Consider the following 15289-nt stretch of genomic DNA (forward strand, 5'->3'; position numbering starts at 1 on the left):
GCCGAGCACCGCTAGCCTTCGTTTAACAGGAGACGCGCCCAAACCTTACGGCACGGAGCGCCAACATTTGCAGTCTTGAAACACATCCTAGTGTTCCTAAACCTCGCGATTCATGTTCATCTCCTCAGCAGGCCTAACCATTATCTGAACCTTGTTATGTAGCAAATTACTCCACTTTTGAGTGAGAGGTGCTCGGGTCCAAAACGACAACGACATTTTAGAAGAGCATCCCTTAAGTCATCCCGCCCACGATGCGGCATTAAAAGATAACGTACGTTGTACGATATGAGGCCTCGAATTTACATAACCAAGTAGACTGATTCTCTAACTCACTAGACATATGTCTATGCAGTATGCACATATATATTGTACACTCTATTCATCACCTGCACCGCAAATATTCAAGGTTTTCTCTCACCATAACGAACGTACAACGTTGCAACTCGAGAGACTATCATAATACGATAACTCCATTCAGCGATACGATTCTTATCTTCCTTTGACGCAGATGAGAATTCGAAGAGGTCACTCTACCCGAGGTCCAGATCCTTGCAGAGGTCTCGCACGATGAATTCGGCATGCGTAGCGCTAATTAGTGGTTTAGTAGGCCGAAAGAAAGGCGAGGAAGACGGGCTCCACGATAGGCAGCTCGGGATATTCCGCGCCTTGCACGGAGCCGCTATGGAGCCAGCAGATCTGGGGCAGTGGGATTGTCGCCCCACACACCGCAAAAACTCTTGGTCGCTGGCCCTCTGTAGACTGACGCATTCCTGCGCTATTGGCGCTGCTTGGACACCTCGCACTTCTGCATGCTGAGATGATCCGCGATCTTTGCATATCCTCCCTTCTACCATCCCCGTAAGTTTGCTGAGACCCTACCCACAACCGGCGGGTGCACATGAATATATTGTACCCTCTGGTATCTATTGTACCTCACACACCCACGGACGCATGGATGAGTTTTGAAATTTTGCAAGTGCTGCAGCGCGATCCGAGAAAGGTGCTAGATAGTAATCTATGCAAGGCACCAACGAAAGCTTCTGTGTGATTGATAGCTTGACTACTTGTCCGTGAACCGTATGCATATAAGCTAGGCTGGTGCCGAGTTCAATCACGTTACAATCCGATACATCCATTGGATCCTACTTAATTTTCTGAATAAGGTATATTATATTTCTATAGGGACGATATATTCTACAATCTTTGTCTACGTTGCATTGGCGTCAACCTTATCTATTTCTTCAGTAACGAGCGCCCAGTCATTTCTAATGGAAGTCATCAATAAAAGATAACGCCCAATTGCATATAAGTCTTACCTTCAGGTTGGGTTAAACCCATAATCGCCAAAATAGTGGGCGCAACATCAGCAAGTGCACCTCCCCCTTCTCCTTCGCCGCCTTCCTCATCGCTCGCAAACTCAAGACCCTGGGCTGTCATGATGAAAGGTACCTGGTTGGTAGTATGTGCAGTATGAGGGGCACCAGTCTCCAAGTTGATCATTTGTTCTGCATTTCCGTGGTCTGCGGTGATGAGCAAAACGTATCCAGCCTCAACGCATGCGTCATAGACCGTTCCGACCGCCTTATCAGTGGCGGTGATAGCCTCTACCGCTGCCTCATACACACCCGTGTGGCCGACCATGTCGGGCGGGGCAAAATTGCACATGACAAACTCGTGCTCCTTGCTCTTGACTACCTCAGCGACCTTGTCTGCGACACCTTGGGCACTCATCCCTGGCTGCTTGTCGTATGTAGCGACCTTGGGAGATGGGATCATGTGGCGTTCCTCTGCAGGGAACTGCTTCTCGAGCCCGCCGTTGAAGAAGAACGTAACATGGGCGTATTTCTCTGTCTCTGCGATATGCGCTTGCGAGACGCCTTGTTTGGAAAGCCACTCGGCCAAAACGTTGGTCATGGCTTGGGGCGGGAAGGCTACCGGGAATGGGAACTCAGCGTTGTAACGGGACATGGTGGTGATGTGCTACATTATGCGATCAGTTCAAAATAAAATGTTCGGTTGAGGCGCGGACTTACCAAGTCTTCAGGGATATCTATTTCAATGGGCTTGTCCGGGAGTCCGATGACGGTTGCGATCTCCCGCATCCGATCCGAGCGGTAGTTGAAGAAAAAGAGGGTGTCTCCCTCTTTAATGCGTCCCTCGTCCCCATTTACGATGATGGGCTTCAGGAACTCATCGGTCTCATCCTTGTTGTACCTCTCCTCAATTTTTTCGAGGATGTCTTTACCTTCTTCGCCCTCGCCGCGGACGAGGCCATCAACAGCGATCTTGACACGCTCCCAACGTTTGTCGCGGTCCATCGCGTAGTATCTGCCAACAACCGTAGCAAGCGTACCATACTCGATTTCGTTCATGAAATCCAGCAGTTCTTGGGCGTAACCCTTAGCTGAGCGAGGCGCCGTGTCACGGCCGTCGCCGAAAAAGTGGACGTAAGTGTGAGGGACGCCAGATTCCTTTGCAGTCTCCAAGAGCGCCTTGAGATGTCTAATGTGAGAATGCACACCGCCATCCGAAACCTATAAAGCGAAGTTAAAGTGATGCAGTGTACGGCAGTCATCGTGACATACTGACCAGACCAAGAAGGTGAAGACGGCCATTTCCGTCCTTCGCACGTTTCATGCTCGCAAGGATCGTCTCATTTTTGTGGAATTGCCGTTTTGCAATGGACACATCGATCTTGACGATATCTTGCCACACGATGCGGCCTGCCCCGATGTTGAGGTGGCTGAAATATTAATGTCGATCAGTCGTAGTTGAAGATGCGGTAAATCGGAAACGGATGTTATACACACCCAACTTCAGAGTTGCCCATGAGCCCATCATTCAAACCGACCGCGTTTCCATGCGCAAAAAGGGTGCGATAAGAATGTTTTTTGGCAATGGTATCCATGTTGGTGGTGTCTGCTGCATCGATAGCATCACCTTTCATGCCTTTCTCTGGAGAGATTCCCCACCCATCGTGAACACTGTAGTGATTATCGTCAATGAAGCAAAGCCTTTACATTCAGGTACCATTGTGCTACCCACATCAGACAGACCTTGTTATTGACCTCGGGCATGGTGGTCACAGTATAAAGTTAGGATGATGGGAAGTCTGGCTGATAGTGAGGCCCTTTTTGGTGCAGGTAGTGTTGTGTTTGCAGTGCACAGAACAGAGATTGGTCCGAAAAGGCTTGGTACCGACAAGCAGAGCTTTGGTGATAAAGCGATCTTTACGCTGAGTGCTCGGAACGATGAGAAGTCGATAATCTTATCACCGTAACATTACTATATTTCAAACTCAGAGGCTCCCAAGTGGTCCCGTTTATTTTAAATCACGATTTAAATCTTTGGTTCTTGGAGTCACTCCTTCATAGACTCGTCATGAACAAAAAGGCCTGGTTAACTATGGGGCTATTCTGTTACGGAATCATATTACAACCTCGTATTATCGCACGACGTCTACAATACTTTTTATTTATTTAAAAAAATACTGATTCATTGAAAGCCCAATGTCGGATCTATATGGGGGACCCGCCCCTCGATACCTATGGCTCCTACTTGTACAGTATAGTTACTCTCCATGCTGACAGTTGGCACGCCTTGCATAATAACTACTTCCACTGTGCGACCGTCTGGTGAAATCCCCGCTCTGGTACGATGCCCACGGATGGTTTAACCGACTATTGTCTTGCACCATGTTAGCATTGCACAGCTGGGTGAACCATTCATAGTCTTGTGCTGGGAGCGTGGTCGCGTTTGGTGACACTGTTGCAGCGTCGAGTGCACGGTGGCGTGCCATGTCGATCCACGTGATTTCTGCCATCTTGGTTCTATCATGTGACCACCACTCCATAGGATCCTCGGAATTCACACTGCCACCTAGACGAAAGTCGTCAATTTAGTTGATCTCTATGATATCGGCAACTTTCCCCTTACATGATGGTGATTGGGGATCTTCATATTTGTAATTCTCTCTGAGTGAGTTACAAGCCTCAATCAGTGCCTTCTGTTGCAATAACAGATGGTTTTCATCCGCCAGGCGTCTGAGCTCACAGCAAGCTTCGATGCGCCATTAGATTAAGAAAAACGACATGAAGAGGTGAACAGACCTCTTCTCAAAATGTCCTGTCTGGTTCGCGGACCATCATCGGCCACTTCCTTAAGGGCCTCTCGCAACTGCAAAAATCCATCCTCTTCCTTCTTCCTGTAACGCCGTTGAGCAGCAGATCTGTTATCCTTCGCAGGCTGCGGGCTCTGCATGGTTGTAGCCTTGAAGCTATTCATGTGGAGAAAACAGTTCACTTGACGTGGAAGGCGAGATCGACTGGGGTTGCCATTTGAGAGGTGCGCATCTTATAGGTACCTTCATACGTCGATTAAACGCTTCGGTCATTCAGGGTGACTCAGTAATACAACAACTTCAACTTTTCCGGTAAGTTCGTTCTGACAACGAGAGTTTCGGTCCGAAGACCTCCTCCCAAGCACTTTGCTACTATACGAAGATCGGAAGGGTTGGAGCAACCTCATTGAGCCCCGGTTGTTATCTCATGCGAATAGTTTTGACTTTCCCCGTCATGAACGGATCTGTTCACTTTGACGCTGTGTTCGGCGCTTGCGATATGATTTTTTGTATCCAATTTTTGTCCATTAAGAGTGAGATTCTATGTATAAAATTACTATCTAGTCTTTGGACCTCGTGTCCCATCCCTGACTCAAATCCCCAGATGCATTGATGTAGATGTAGGACGTACCCCATCCATTCGCCATTCATGCCATAATCCCCATGTAGAGGCAGCTCAACGAAGTACTCCGCATATATGTTGCCGGACTTTCACGGCGTGCAGGCAGCATGTTTGTGTTCCAAATTTGCGATGGTTCAATGATGTCGCGTCCAAAGTTGCTTATCAAGTCGCGCATAGCCATTGACATCCTCCGTCACCCCGGACACGTGTGCGTACTCTACGTTTTCGGCAATTGGCTGCTGAAAGGTAGCCTGCGGGTAACCCCGCGGGACACGGAAACTTCGACTTCTGCTGGTGGGCCCGAGAGCCGAACGTTGTGCGAGACGATGTCGGACAGGGAAAAGTATGGATCCTTCGTCTACCCCCAAGAACAACCTGCGCAATTTCAGCTGTAGAATTGCGCCCGGGTGTGCGGATTACGTCTTCGAAACCCTCTGGCGCTACATCAAAATCTCAAGCCGTACTCGGCGGTGGGCGCCCCTTCCGGGTTGCAATCTAACTTTAGCGCTGACAAGTTCAAGGGGCTGTGGAGTATACCTCGGCTTTGACATAGCCCACCAAGCGGTATTTCCTATTATACAATTATACATTTATGTGATCTTGACATGGGGTATTTCGCATCAACGTCCGATGATCTCAAAACGCTTGGTGATCGGGACATCGCTAATTGTGCCCCTAGCCATTCCGATGAGGCTACTCAGAAGTCAACAGACATGTTTTTTTTGCTTATGATGAGAAGAGCTATGGCATACGGCTCTCCCTCTCACCCTTCTCGCTGACCCACTTGCAGGCCTCATGATTTCAAACTTTCCGAATACAGCCACAACTGTATTCGTGGAACGTCATGACACGCAACAAAATAAAAGCTTTTCATCGATAGATACCATTATGTGCCTGGTCGATCTGATCCTTGATTCGATGGATGGGTTATCAAAAACTCTCAAGACAACGAGTCAATGGTCACATCGCTGGGAGCTGACTTGGTCAGCTGCCCTTCGTTAATACCGTTCCACCAAAAAATGACTCGATAGAGGCATCGGAACCACTCAAGACAATGAGTCATCCAGGTCTCGCTAATCTTGTAAGTAATGCTAAGGCTGTCGTAGCTTTTATTACGTTGACCTAGTACCCCTCGAGATTGTTTCCTCCGCGGCACTGGAAGGATCTACCCGTACATTGTACATGTGTTTCCTGTCCATATTGATCGACTGCGGTGCATCCAGAACTACGTTTTATGAAGCCCGTGTCACAACTCTAATCCTCGGTATCCACTTCACTTCCGATATTGCTACGTGAGTAATATTAGCTCCAACTCATCTTCCAAGGGTGCCTGTACACACTCTCACTTAGTCTTCGCCTCCTACAGCCCTCCCGTTCCCTCCGGCTGCTCACCAGGATGTTCCGGCAGAGCCAAATAAAATTGTAACCACCTAATATCTTCATCGGACAATATCATAGCTGCATGCGCCTACTCAGTCCGGAGTACACGCGACCGCAAAGAATCTTACCTTCTGGCTGAGTCCCAGTACCCGCAGCATTGTCAGGGAGCACCCCGAGCTGCTGCTGCAGATCAATTTGTTCTTGTCCGAGGCGTCGGAGACACTCGGTCGCTTTTTTTTCTCGTCAGCTTTGCAATAAGTGGACTCCAGAATACTCACCCCTTCTCAAAATCTCGCGTCGGGAGCGAGCATTAGTGCGCTCGACTTCGTTCAGGGCCCCCAACAGATTGCGAAAGGCGAGTCGCTCCCTCTCGCGATAGTCTCGCTGCAAGTTGGCCTTCAAGTTGTTCTGCGGTCCTTGTGACGGTCCCTGGTTGTCCATCGCCTATCGAGTTTTGGCTATTGAATGTGTCGTTTCTGAGGATGAAAGATTCTCATTCCATGGCTTTATATCTTCCCCCCAGTGCCGGAAGCGTCGAGAAGGTGCAGAGCGGGAAATCAATACTGACGACTTCATATGAGCGGCCCTGATATGACTTTCATGTAAAACACAGGAACTAGTAATTATTACACGATTAATATCCCCTTCATACATCACTCCTCCCTACTTGGAATGAGCCTGGCCCACCCAAGCGCTCCGTGGCCTCTCGCATGTACACGCGGCAGGCGCCTTCAGTCCTTGTCAGTATAGCTTTTCGTCCGATTCCATTCAACCCTATTGCTGACTATTAATGCTCTCCGCAACGTTACTCCGTCTGACGATTACTATAGTATTTCAGGAATCAGCACCGCTGCCGGCGGAGCTTCAGCCAACGCCAATCGGCTCGTTAGCGCTTGTCGAAGTTCAGCTTGTGGACCGCACCACACCGAGGCCTTGTGGGAGTCTTTTCATTAAGCAGAGCAAACGTGGTGATGATAAGGTAATTAATTATCCTACCACCCGTATGACCTGCGTGCACTGCATGAACGCCCATCCTTCTCAAACCCTACTCCCTATTTTTCATAACTCAATCATTGTAATTTTCGCACACCATTGATTCGTGAGGCAAACCCATTGCGTACAACATGCGATTGTCAGGCCCCTCACCCACGCCGGACGGATGTTCTCGACATAGTTCGCTCCTCAATTTGACCCATCAGAGATTAACACAGGAAGGTCAAGATGAATTCGGCTAAAGTGGTGTTAACCACAAAATGAAATCATCCATGCGGTACATCCACCCCAGACCAAAATCAGTAATGGTCCACATCTACATCCATATTCTGTGTGCGCTGCTCAATGATGGCATTTAGAGAAGCCTAGGAAAGACCGCAATTAACTCTCCAACGCCGGAACATACAAAACATCTTACTATTCGCTGACTTCCCACCAGATAAGAAAATTCTGCCGCACGACTCTCAGGAGACATATCGAGGATTTCATGCAGCGATCCCTGATACAGCATCACGAATGCTGCGAAAGGGTTCATGCCCTCCACACTCGCAAGATCCGCTTCATCCTGAAAAGAAAATGGGAGACATGATGTACACCCTGTAAAACTGGATGAGAAGCATGAAGTGGACACACCTCGTGCTCGTCGACCTGTAGCCACCCCCGATCTCCCCAAAGTGCATTCCCACTTCCATTGAAAGCCCGTTCCTGAGCCAAGTTCCCGAACGTCCTCACAAATAAGGCTGCCTCACCCACATCATTGGCAAACGCCCATTCAATCTTACACCCTACATTCTGTGTCCCACAACCCCCGGCGATGGTCAAGAGCCGGCGGAGCTTCTTAATTGCTTTGAGTATGGGTGGCGAGAACGCATAGGGCATTAGTTTGACGTTGTTCGTATTTATTTCTGCCGCAAATGCATTTGCGCTTGGGAACGCCTCGAGAATGATAAGGATATGTGTATATCGCCAGGATAACTGCGAGATGCGATCGGCGAGTCCTTCAACCTGAGAGGGAAGCGCTAGCAGCGGCGCAACCAGCAGAGCTGTGTCTGGATCCATCACAATGTCCGCTCCACCCAACACATACCTCTCTACGAGATGCACCCGACACTCGGGGGCTTGCAAGGCCCGGACGAGAGCGCGTTTCTGGATGAGAGCCATACTTGCAAGATAGCAATGGCTCGTAGTCGGTGGATTCCATACATCGGGGAGACGCAAGGTGTGGGTGTTGAGGATTTCTGGGGGTACAACACGGGGTGGCGAGGCGCTGCCGAGTTGCAAAGCCTGGGGTTCAGAAGAGATGATCGTAGGGGTTACTGACGGAGGGGGGTCGCACATCACCTGCTTGTTGCGCAGTGTCAGGTGGTCATCTATAAATCCTCGTGTGACAGTCTTGGGGTCATCCAGTCGTCTGCGTTTGGATACAGGGGAAGCGGTACTAGTAGCCACTTCCGGGACGAAATATCGTAAGAATGATGATATGTTCGCCGGCTGATCCTTGTCCGAGATGCCTTGAGTTTTCCTCGGGCTGTCGGTATCCGGTATCACACCTCGTTCCTCATCACTATCTAAAAGTACACCAGGCTCTGTCGGACACCTTGACACCCGCTCGCTTTGGGAGCCAAATGAAAGCGGGAAAAAAGCGGATTCCGTACAAATGCCTCGGGAGTAGTTGGCCATCGCATAATCTTGATCAAGTCCTCGGAGAGGATGACGCCTAGCCGGACATGGACTCGGGCCGTACTGGTGCCATGTTGGTAACCGGAAATATGAAGATGGTCCTTCGTGGCACTGATCCCTATCTTGCTCCTGTTGATATATATAGTGGGGGCTATCTTCCTTGTCCTTGTCAGAGTAATCAACATCGTCGGGTGAGTAGACAGCTTCCAAGGGACTCGGGCCATCTCGATCTCGATAACACGCTTCATTGTCGCGGGGGTTGGGAAATGTAACACCAGAATGATCGAGCGCAGTTTCTGGACCACCGAATGTAGCACCAGAAATATCGTCATCTGCAACATCGAAGTGGTTGACAACGTTAGGAATATTATCCAAAATTCCAGAATCATGAAAGACAGAGCGAGGGGGCTTCGCGGGCTGATCGTCAGTTTCAGTTTCAGGGGAGGTTTCATCTCCGCCTTCGACTTCATCTTGTCGTTCATGAGGATCTTCACCATATTTGGCGCGATATTCATGCGAATCCTCGAATTCAGGAAGGCCAGCGTGAAGCCTTCGTTCTCTTTTCGTCAGCACCAACTCAAATCCCTCTTCTAGCAAAGAGGGCTTGAGAGGGCGGGGAGGTGAGAGACCAAAACACCCTGTACCACGTTTGTCTTTTGGTTCCTTCGATCCCGCCACGTTGGCCAAATGATAAGAGGTAGTTTCGGGGTCTGCGAGCAGTCCGCGAATCTTCGCTTCGCTTGCTTTGTCAGTACAGCCCAGTTTCACCAGGTCATCTAGAGCAGGTTCAGCGACAAGAGAGACGCTTTCGTCGGTTGGGATCGGGGGCGCGAATTTGAAGGGTCTGCGTGCGCCGGTATATATGAGAGCAGTCCAAGACGACAACCAGAGGGCGCTCGTATTCTAATTGGGCTGGGAGAGTAGATTACGTACCTCCAAGATAACTCGAGGTTGAGCGGTTTGATGCCTTTTACGGGTTCCAGTGTAGTGTGCCGCTGAACGGTTGTATTCATGTCGCCTCCACGTATGAGGGCCCTCATGCTTGTAGGCCGCAGAGGTGGCCCCGGATGCACGGTGGGCGGGGGAAGGTGTGGCACTGCCGAGTGAGGTGGTGTAAGAAATCCGAAATGCCGAGAAGACACTCGGGAGAAAACATCGAGAAAGTATATCAAAAAGAATGAAATTATACAAAGCTGTCACTAGCCACGAAAAAATGACGGAGACGGACGCACCATCCATCAATGCAACATCCTTTTCATCCAACCTCTCCTCCAACACACACCCCTCGATGTTCTCCTCCTGCACCTCTCGGTACATATGCCTGAGAGCCATATCGAGATCCTGTTCCACATCAATATCTCCCAAGTCTTGATCTTGGTATGACTTCTTTCTTCTGTCTCTTCCCGCATGCGTAGGCAGGGGAGAAGCAGTACAAACAGAAGGTGGCTGCCCAAGCATAGAGTCCTCTGCATCAAGGATTCTCCCATCCTCTGCGTTTGGGGAAGAAAGAAATAGCGCAATATTGGTATTCTGATCCGTCGACATTATAGTATTGCCTCCTTTTAGCTTCGCAGCAGCCACAGGCTTCAGGTGCCCGATAAGTGACTTGAGACTGAAAAAAAACGGGTGGGTGAACAGCCGTATATGGACTGCAGCACGCACTCGTTAGAACCACTTGGTTTGGGTGAATGCGGAAGCATGTGTCCGGGTTTGTGAATACGCGGGATCTCTATTTCGTCTACCAGCCCATGGTGAAAAAGGCCAAAACCATCGTTGGGGGCGAGATCAGAGAAATCTATTGGATATGTGAATATATGCTCACCCATTCTAGCGCTGAAAAGGCTTGTAGCAGGCGTGCCAGGCGGAGTCGGTGAGACCTCCCATAGCTCGTCGATTTCTGTGTCTTGTGAGGAGAGTGGTGAAGCGGAAGGCGGAGAAGAGATGGGAAGGACAGCTATGCATTTAGTAGTCAGTCTTTCCACACTTACTACGAATGAAGCAATGGAAACGACACACGTACTCCATCCATCGACAATCGACATGTTGACCCTGTCTACGTCGTCCTCTAGCTCTTCCAGAACGGGAGCAGGGACAGCAGTCAGCCTACCCACGATGTCCTTTGCATTCGCGATACCTGTCCATAACGAACCCGGGCTTGCTTTGGACCGGGGGAAGAGAGGGGGAGAAAGTGGACGTTGGATCTGATGCGGTGGGGAATCAGCACGCAGGAAAGAAGTGACATGGCTGTTGGTCTCAGTTGATTGTGCAGGTGGATTTGCCAATTTAAATAGCGAGAGGATGTGAGTACGAGTAGTGGATTCGATTGTGGGGCGAACATTCCTGTTCCACCTTTGTAAGTGGCAACCTAAAAGCAAGAAAAAAATCGCGCACAAAACCTCTTCCAGGTTAGGTACATCTGAATCCTCGATTTGTGCAACCACCACAGACTTGACACCGGTGTGCTCGAATTGCGCAGGCCATGTGCGAGGGAGAGATGCGCGGAGAGCGTTGGCACCTGCTTTCGGGGTCTGCTTTCGCGCACGGTTGGTAAGGATGGGCGTCATAGGTCTGTATATCTCTGCAACGCGTGCATCTACAACATGTTACCTCAAGGTAGTGTGAGCGATGAAAGGGGACGCAACGGACACATGTGATCCTCCTCCCGCCAGCATGCCTCGCTACGGAGTTCCCTGCCTTCACCCACAATAGTCTTAAGTGATGATTTGAGCTTGCGTATGGTATCTCCGTCTGTCGTCAAGCGCTCATCAAAAGAGAGGTCGAGATTTTTCAGAGACCCAGCAAGGGTATCGAGTGGATCTGGGGGTAGCACGAGCGCGTGCGGGTCCGCTAATGGAGCAAAATCTAAGGATTCTGTAAAGATCTTCGCCACATCTTAATGGATTCTTGGTCTGAAAGAATTACAACGGACCTGCTCGAGCTTAAACTCGGTATATGAGACATGGTCTCTGGTAATATGCTTCCTAACGTAAGGAAGGAAGGTCTGGCGAATGTGGGTACGGACTGTGAGTTCGTATTCAGGTGATATTCCAGAAGGATCCATGTGCGTAGGATGAAAATCCCAGTCAGTAGACCAGTCCTAATGATGAACGTCAGTTAGTAAACGTTGTAAACGACTTCAAGGTCTTGGTCATGTCACGTCACGACAATCTTCGTCACACCAATTACGCTCGTGGTTGTCACTGAGTCCTAGTCTTTTTCCTCAAAACTGGACCCTAGACTGGTGACCAACCCGTCTGAGGCAAGCCGTCGATAGGCTGGACCCGAACTTTGCAAATATCTGTGCTAGGCTTTCGTACCCACTCGAAGTCGTCACCGTTCTTGTTATGCGCCTATAGATTCGTCTGAAAACTAACGGTCCAAGAAATCGCAATAGATGCACATCGAGCGAGCGAGTTTACACCCTTCATTTTTGCGACGACTCGACGTCCTGATACTAAGATACCTAGGTGCGCCACATATTGAATCGCCAAACTCTAAATCCGCTGCTCAGTTCCAAATACCTTAGATCATCGATTGACACCGCGCTTGATGTGCCCGTATCGATGTTAGTTCGAAACACATGCCAGGATGATCCCTCAGGTCACTCCCTAACCTCCCAACTTTTGTCCATCCAGTGCAGGCCCTCGACGAAGCAAATGTCAGGTTGATTCGAGTTGCCAATCGGTTATCCGCCGTGGCAACTGTGATAGATCAGATTGCACCATATATATGCCACTCAACACCAAAGTTTCTTTGGCAGTCGCTCCAAGGACAAACAAAGACAAATCACGCGTCTCTTCTTGAAATGCTGAGATCGAACATGGCAGAGTGGCGACCCACTTGCGATTTAGACAAACATATCACCACTCGGCTTCAGGAGACGTGCAGCTCTCTGTCGAGTAGATTGTCTCGAGATCTGGTCTGTCCATGAGACTCGCGACTTTCTTGCTATCGTCGTGTCTGTCGCGAGTACTGTCCATTCACGCGGTCGCACACCTCTGATCGAAACATGACTAGTTCATGCAGCCTTCGGTCCCGCGTGTATTAATCGTTGCCCCGTAAGAGCCGAGTTGTACGAAGTAATCGCTCGTTTTCCTGGTTTTCCTCATCTTCTGAAGCGCGGGGAACTTCCTCGTGGACCGGATCCATCCCCCGCTCGTTGCAGGGTGACACACCTAAAGAGACCCAGCCGAGCTTGAAGCCATCTTGGTTACCGTCAACTCCGCACCACGGTAATTCTGAATCCCTCAAAACTGATGCAAAGAACAAGTTCTTCAAGTTTGTAGTAAGTAAATTATGTTTTCACTTTAATTATCCGCATAGAACCAGAATCATGGAACCTCCGCGCCGACTCAAACCTCGTTGTCGAACAGTACAGACAAGTAACAAACTAGGCTGCCGTTGGAGTGTGCTCGGTGCCACGGCTCGCGGCCCATGTATCTGGTCCCTGTAACATATCGGCATCAACGATCATATCTACCACAACTAGCGCACTAGAGGAATTCTCACCCTTCTGTTGTTAATTCTCTGGTTCCTGACTCTTCTTGCGAGCCAGTCGGCAGCAGTAGAACCACTCTCAAAGTCTCTGTCAGGTTGTCCCTTCACAGCGTCTGCGATAATGGGACTGGATTCAACAAGAGCCCGAAGGACTTTCGAGCTAGTCGGACGGGTAAAGAAAACCAGGGACCACCGCTCGTATTCTGCCTGTGCACCGGGAGGTGGACTATCCGTGAAAATTAGCAAGTTTGCGCATGCAAGTCCTCACTGGCATGTACATACACAACGCGGTGAATGTTGGATTGCAGAATGCCTCCACTGAAAATAGATAGCGCATCCGCAATATTGCAAATAGCATGTCCAGGGATGGGCTAAGCGTTGGTGAGCGTCGGCCGCGGGTACTTGAGTGATCCTTGCTTACTCGAACGTAGGACCACTTGTCATGACCAGGGGGCATTACTTGGAGTCCACCGAGCCGATTGTGCAAGATGGTCTGGCAATACAAATTTTTCCGTCACTACAACACCCGCATATATCGAGCAACCCACCAGACTGCCGAAATCAGTGTGGGCAGCTAGCACAGCCCTGTCCATCGCTGCCTTGTCCTGCAGAGGGGGGCTACGAGTGCATCTGACCTCGCAAGCACTGTGCTCATCCATGGCATGCAGACTCTCCAAAGTCCCCTCTGGCAGTCCAAGCTTATCATTAAATATATTCAACACAACATATGTCACATCAAGAGACTTGCGGACAAATGGTGCGACCGTGTTTTCCATGCGAGCGTTTACGGTCGATGGATAAGTGAGGTGAACGACCTGTGGATACGCGAGTGCATCGTCTTTAGAGACATTTATGAATTCAATATTGTCCACGAATTTGCCTAGATTTATGTTAGTCTATTGCTAGTAGTCTGGTCTGGAAGTACGTGCCCGTTCCATCGATCGCCTGAGCCCCCACTTTCTTGTATCTGTTAAAATTCATATAACATATGCTTGTGAACTATATCAATGACGGACCCGAAAGATTGTCCATTGTCCCCCTGCTCGAACTTCATACGTTCTTCGAGGGGCAAAGCCAGTGTCTCAGCACCCACATCAAACATATCGTCGACTTCATGATCTGCGCGATGGTTCTTCAAACTGTCCAAAGAATCTAGTAAGTCCAACTCATGTTCGGCAAAAGATTCAACTCTTATGACGTACTACCAAAATCCGAGCGTTGTCGCAGCCTCCCACAATCGATCAATCTCCTCCTTATCTCCAGCCTTGATGAGCTCATAATCAATAATCAAGAGCGGATGTGTTCGGACTTCATCTGGAAAAGGGGGAAGAGAGGTTCCAAGCATACTGATGTAATGAGAGAGCCGTAATCATGTCAAACCGGATAATATGAAAAAATGAGTGAACTCACTGCGAGAATTGGACCGCAAAGGAGAGCGCGCTTATGAGGGTGAATGCGTGGAAACGGGACCTTCAAACTTGTACCACTTCACGCACACAGATACTGAAATAACATGCAGCTGACTTCAAGGCTACTACTTCATCGTGCGAAGAAAGCACCTGACCACTTCTGTGTCGATATTCTGGCGGCGTGCAGACGTGCCTGCCCTATATGATACGTCCCGACTTGCAATATTAGGAGAACAACTCAACCTTCACGCTCTGCCCTGTCAAAGTAGGACAGGACGCGAAGGTTGCACTTCTTCACACGAAGAGTCAGGATTGATTGAACTCACTTCTTAAAATCCACACATACCACTACGTATGACCAGAAGGGCCAAGACGCCGTCTGCCCTGCAGTGCCGAACTAGTAAGAGATCTTCTACCGGAAAACTGCGTATTACGGACAGTGGCCGATTTAGTAAGGCCGAGGTGTATAAGCACCACTTACGACTCGCCTCTCTTTACGACTCACCCATGATAATTTCCGACTTGAAATGGGCGCGACAGGAGGAAGATGCCAGGGCGTCAGCGTTTGTTGCTCCAGTCTTCCAGTTG

The 15289-nt window shown here is 49.5% G+C and overlaps 4 protein-coding genes across 4 annotated transcripts; all 4 read right to left on the reverse strand.

The window, feature by feature from the left end:
- Positions 1–1072: 1072 nt before the first annotated feature.
- Positions 1073–3272, reverse strand: BJ212DRAFT_1364111 (cofactor-independent phosphoglycerate mutase). The gene is made up of 6 exons (XM_041336013.1): positions 3046–3272; positions 2811–2984; positions 2590–2743; positions 2034–2534; positions 1317–1980; positions 1073–1265 (listed from the first exon to the last, which is right to left on the reverse strand). The coding sequence occupies exons 1-6, from the start codon at positions 3075–3077 to the stop codon at positions 1234–1236; spliced, it is 1557 nt and encodes a 518-aa protein (XP_041191495.1). The 5' UTR covers positions 3078–3272; the 3' UTR covers positions 1073–1233.
- A 255-nt stretch (positions 3273–3527) lies between these two features.
- Positions 3528–4415, reverse strand: BJ212DRAFT_379752 (uncharacterized protein). Its single transcript, XM_041343054.1, has 3 exons — positions 4110–4415; positions 3937–4059; positions 3528–3879 (listed from the first exon to the last, which is right to left on the reverse strand). Exons 1-3 carry the CDS (start codon positions 4282–4284, stop codon positions 3572–3574), a joined length of 606 nt encoding a protein of 201 aa, XP_041191496.1. The 5' UTR covers positions 4285–4415; the 3' UTR covers positions 3528–3571.
- Positions 4416–7035: 2620 nt separating this feature from the next.
- On the reverse strand, positions 7036–11970 carry BJ212DRAFT_1364133 (uncharacterized protein). The gene is made up of 11 exons (XM_041336014.1): positions 11725–11970; positions 11442–11676; positions 11187–11388; positions 10816–11135; positions 10618–10749; positions 10458–10533; positions 10028–10407; positions 9729–9891; positions 7749–9639; positions 7534–7680; positions 7036–7480 (listed from the first exon to the last, which is right to left on the reverse strand). The coding sequence occupies exons 1-11, from the start codon at positions 11854–11856 to the stop codon at positions 7415–7417; spliced, it is 3744 nt and encodes a 1247-aa protein (XP_041191497.1). The 5' UTR covers positions 11857–11970; the 3' UTR covers positions 7036–7414.
- Positions 11971–13185: 1215 nt separating this feature from the next.
- Positions 13186–14637, reverse strand: BJ212DRAFT_1447677 (uncharacterized protein; the record flags this gene model as incomplete). Its single annotated transcript, XM_041338433.1, has 8 exons — positions 13186–13242; positions 13305–13518; positions 13575–13663; positions 13714–13785; positions 13841–14172; positions 14222–14259; positions 14309–14431; positions 14495–14637. 8 exons carry the CDS (start codon positions 14635–14637, stop codon positions 13186–13188), a joined length of 1068 nt encoding a protein of 355 aa, XP_041191498.1.
- Between the last annotated feature and the right edge of the window lie 652 nt (positions 14638–15289).

Source organism: Suillus subaureus, assembly GCF_016647635.1.
Source record: "Suillus subaureus strain MN1 chromosome Unknown BJ212scaffold_22, whole genome shotgun sequence".
NCBI lineage: Eukaryota > Fungi > Basidiomycota > Agaricomycetes > Boletales > Suillaceae > Suillus > Suillus subaureus.

What these genes read in the sequence shown, in the direction of transcription:
- BJ212DRAFT_1364111 (XM_041336013.1), bottom strand. Translation starts at nt 3,077, where the DNA reads ATGCCCGAGGTCAATAACAAGGTCTGTCTGAT. An exon ending in AATAACAAGGTCTGTCTGAT is followed by an intron (nt 2,985 to 3,045) that starts GTGGGTAGCACA and finishes TAATCACTACAG; the next exon opens with TGTTCACGATGGGTGGGGAA. An exon ending in GGGTTTAACCCAACCTGAAG is followed by an intron (nt 1,266 to 1,316) that starts GTAAGACTTATA and finishes GACTTCCATTAG; the next exon opens with AAATGACTGGGCGCTCGTTA.
- BJ212DRAFT_379752 (XM_041343054.1), bottom strand. Translation starts at nt 4,284, where the DNA reads ATGAATAGCTTCAAGGCTACAACCATGCAGAGCCCGCAGCCTGCGAAG. An exon ending in ACAGGACATTTTGAGAAGAG is followed by an intron (nt 4,060 to 4,109) that starts GTCTGTTCACCT and finishes GGCGCATCGAAG; the next exon opens with CTTGCTGTGAGCTCAGACGC. An exon ending in AGATCCCCAATCACCATCAT is followed by an intron (nt 3,880 to 3,936) that starts GTAAGGGGAAAG and finishes ACTTTCGTCTAG; the next exon opens with GTGGCAGTGTGAATTCCGAG.
- BJ212DRAFT_1364133 (XM_041336014.1), bottom strand. Translation starts at nt 11,856, where the DNA reads ATGGATCCTTCTGGAATATCACCTGAATACGAACTCACAGTCCGTACC. An exon ending in CCGAGTTTAAGCTCGAGCAG is followed by an intron (nt 11,677 to 11,724) that starts GTCCGTTGTAAT and finishes GATGTGGCGAAG; the next exon opens with ATCTTTACAGAATCCTTAGA. An exon ending in AAACCAAGTGGTTCTAACGA is followed by an intron (nt 10,408 to 10,457) that starts GTGCGTGCTGCA and finishes GTTTTTTTTCAG; the next exon opens with TCTCAAGTCACTTATCGGGC.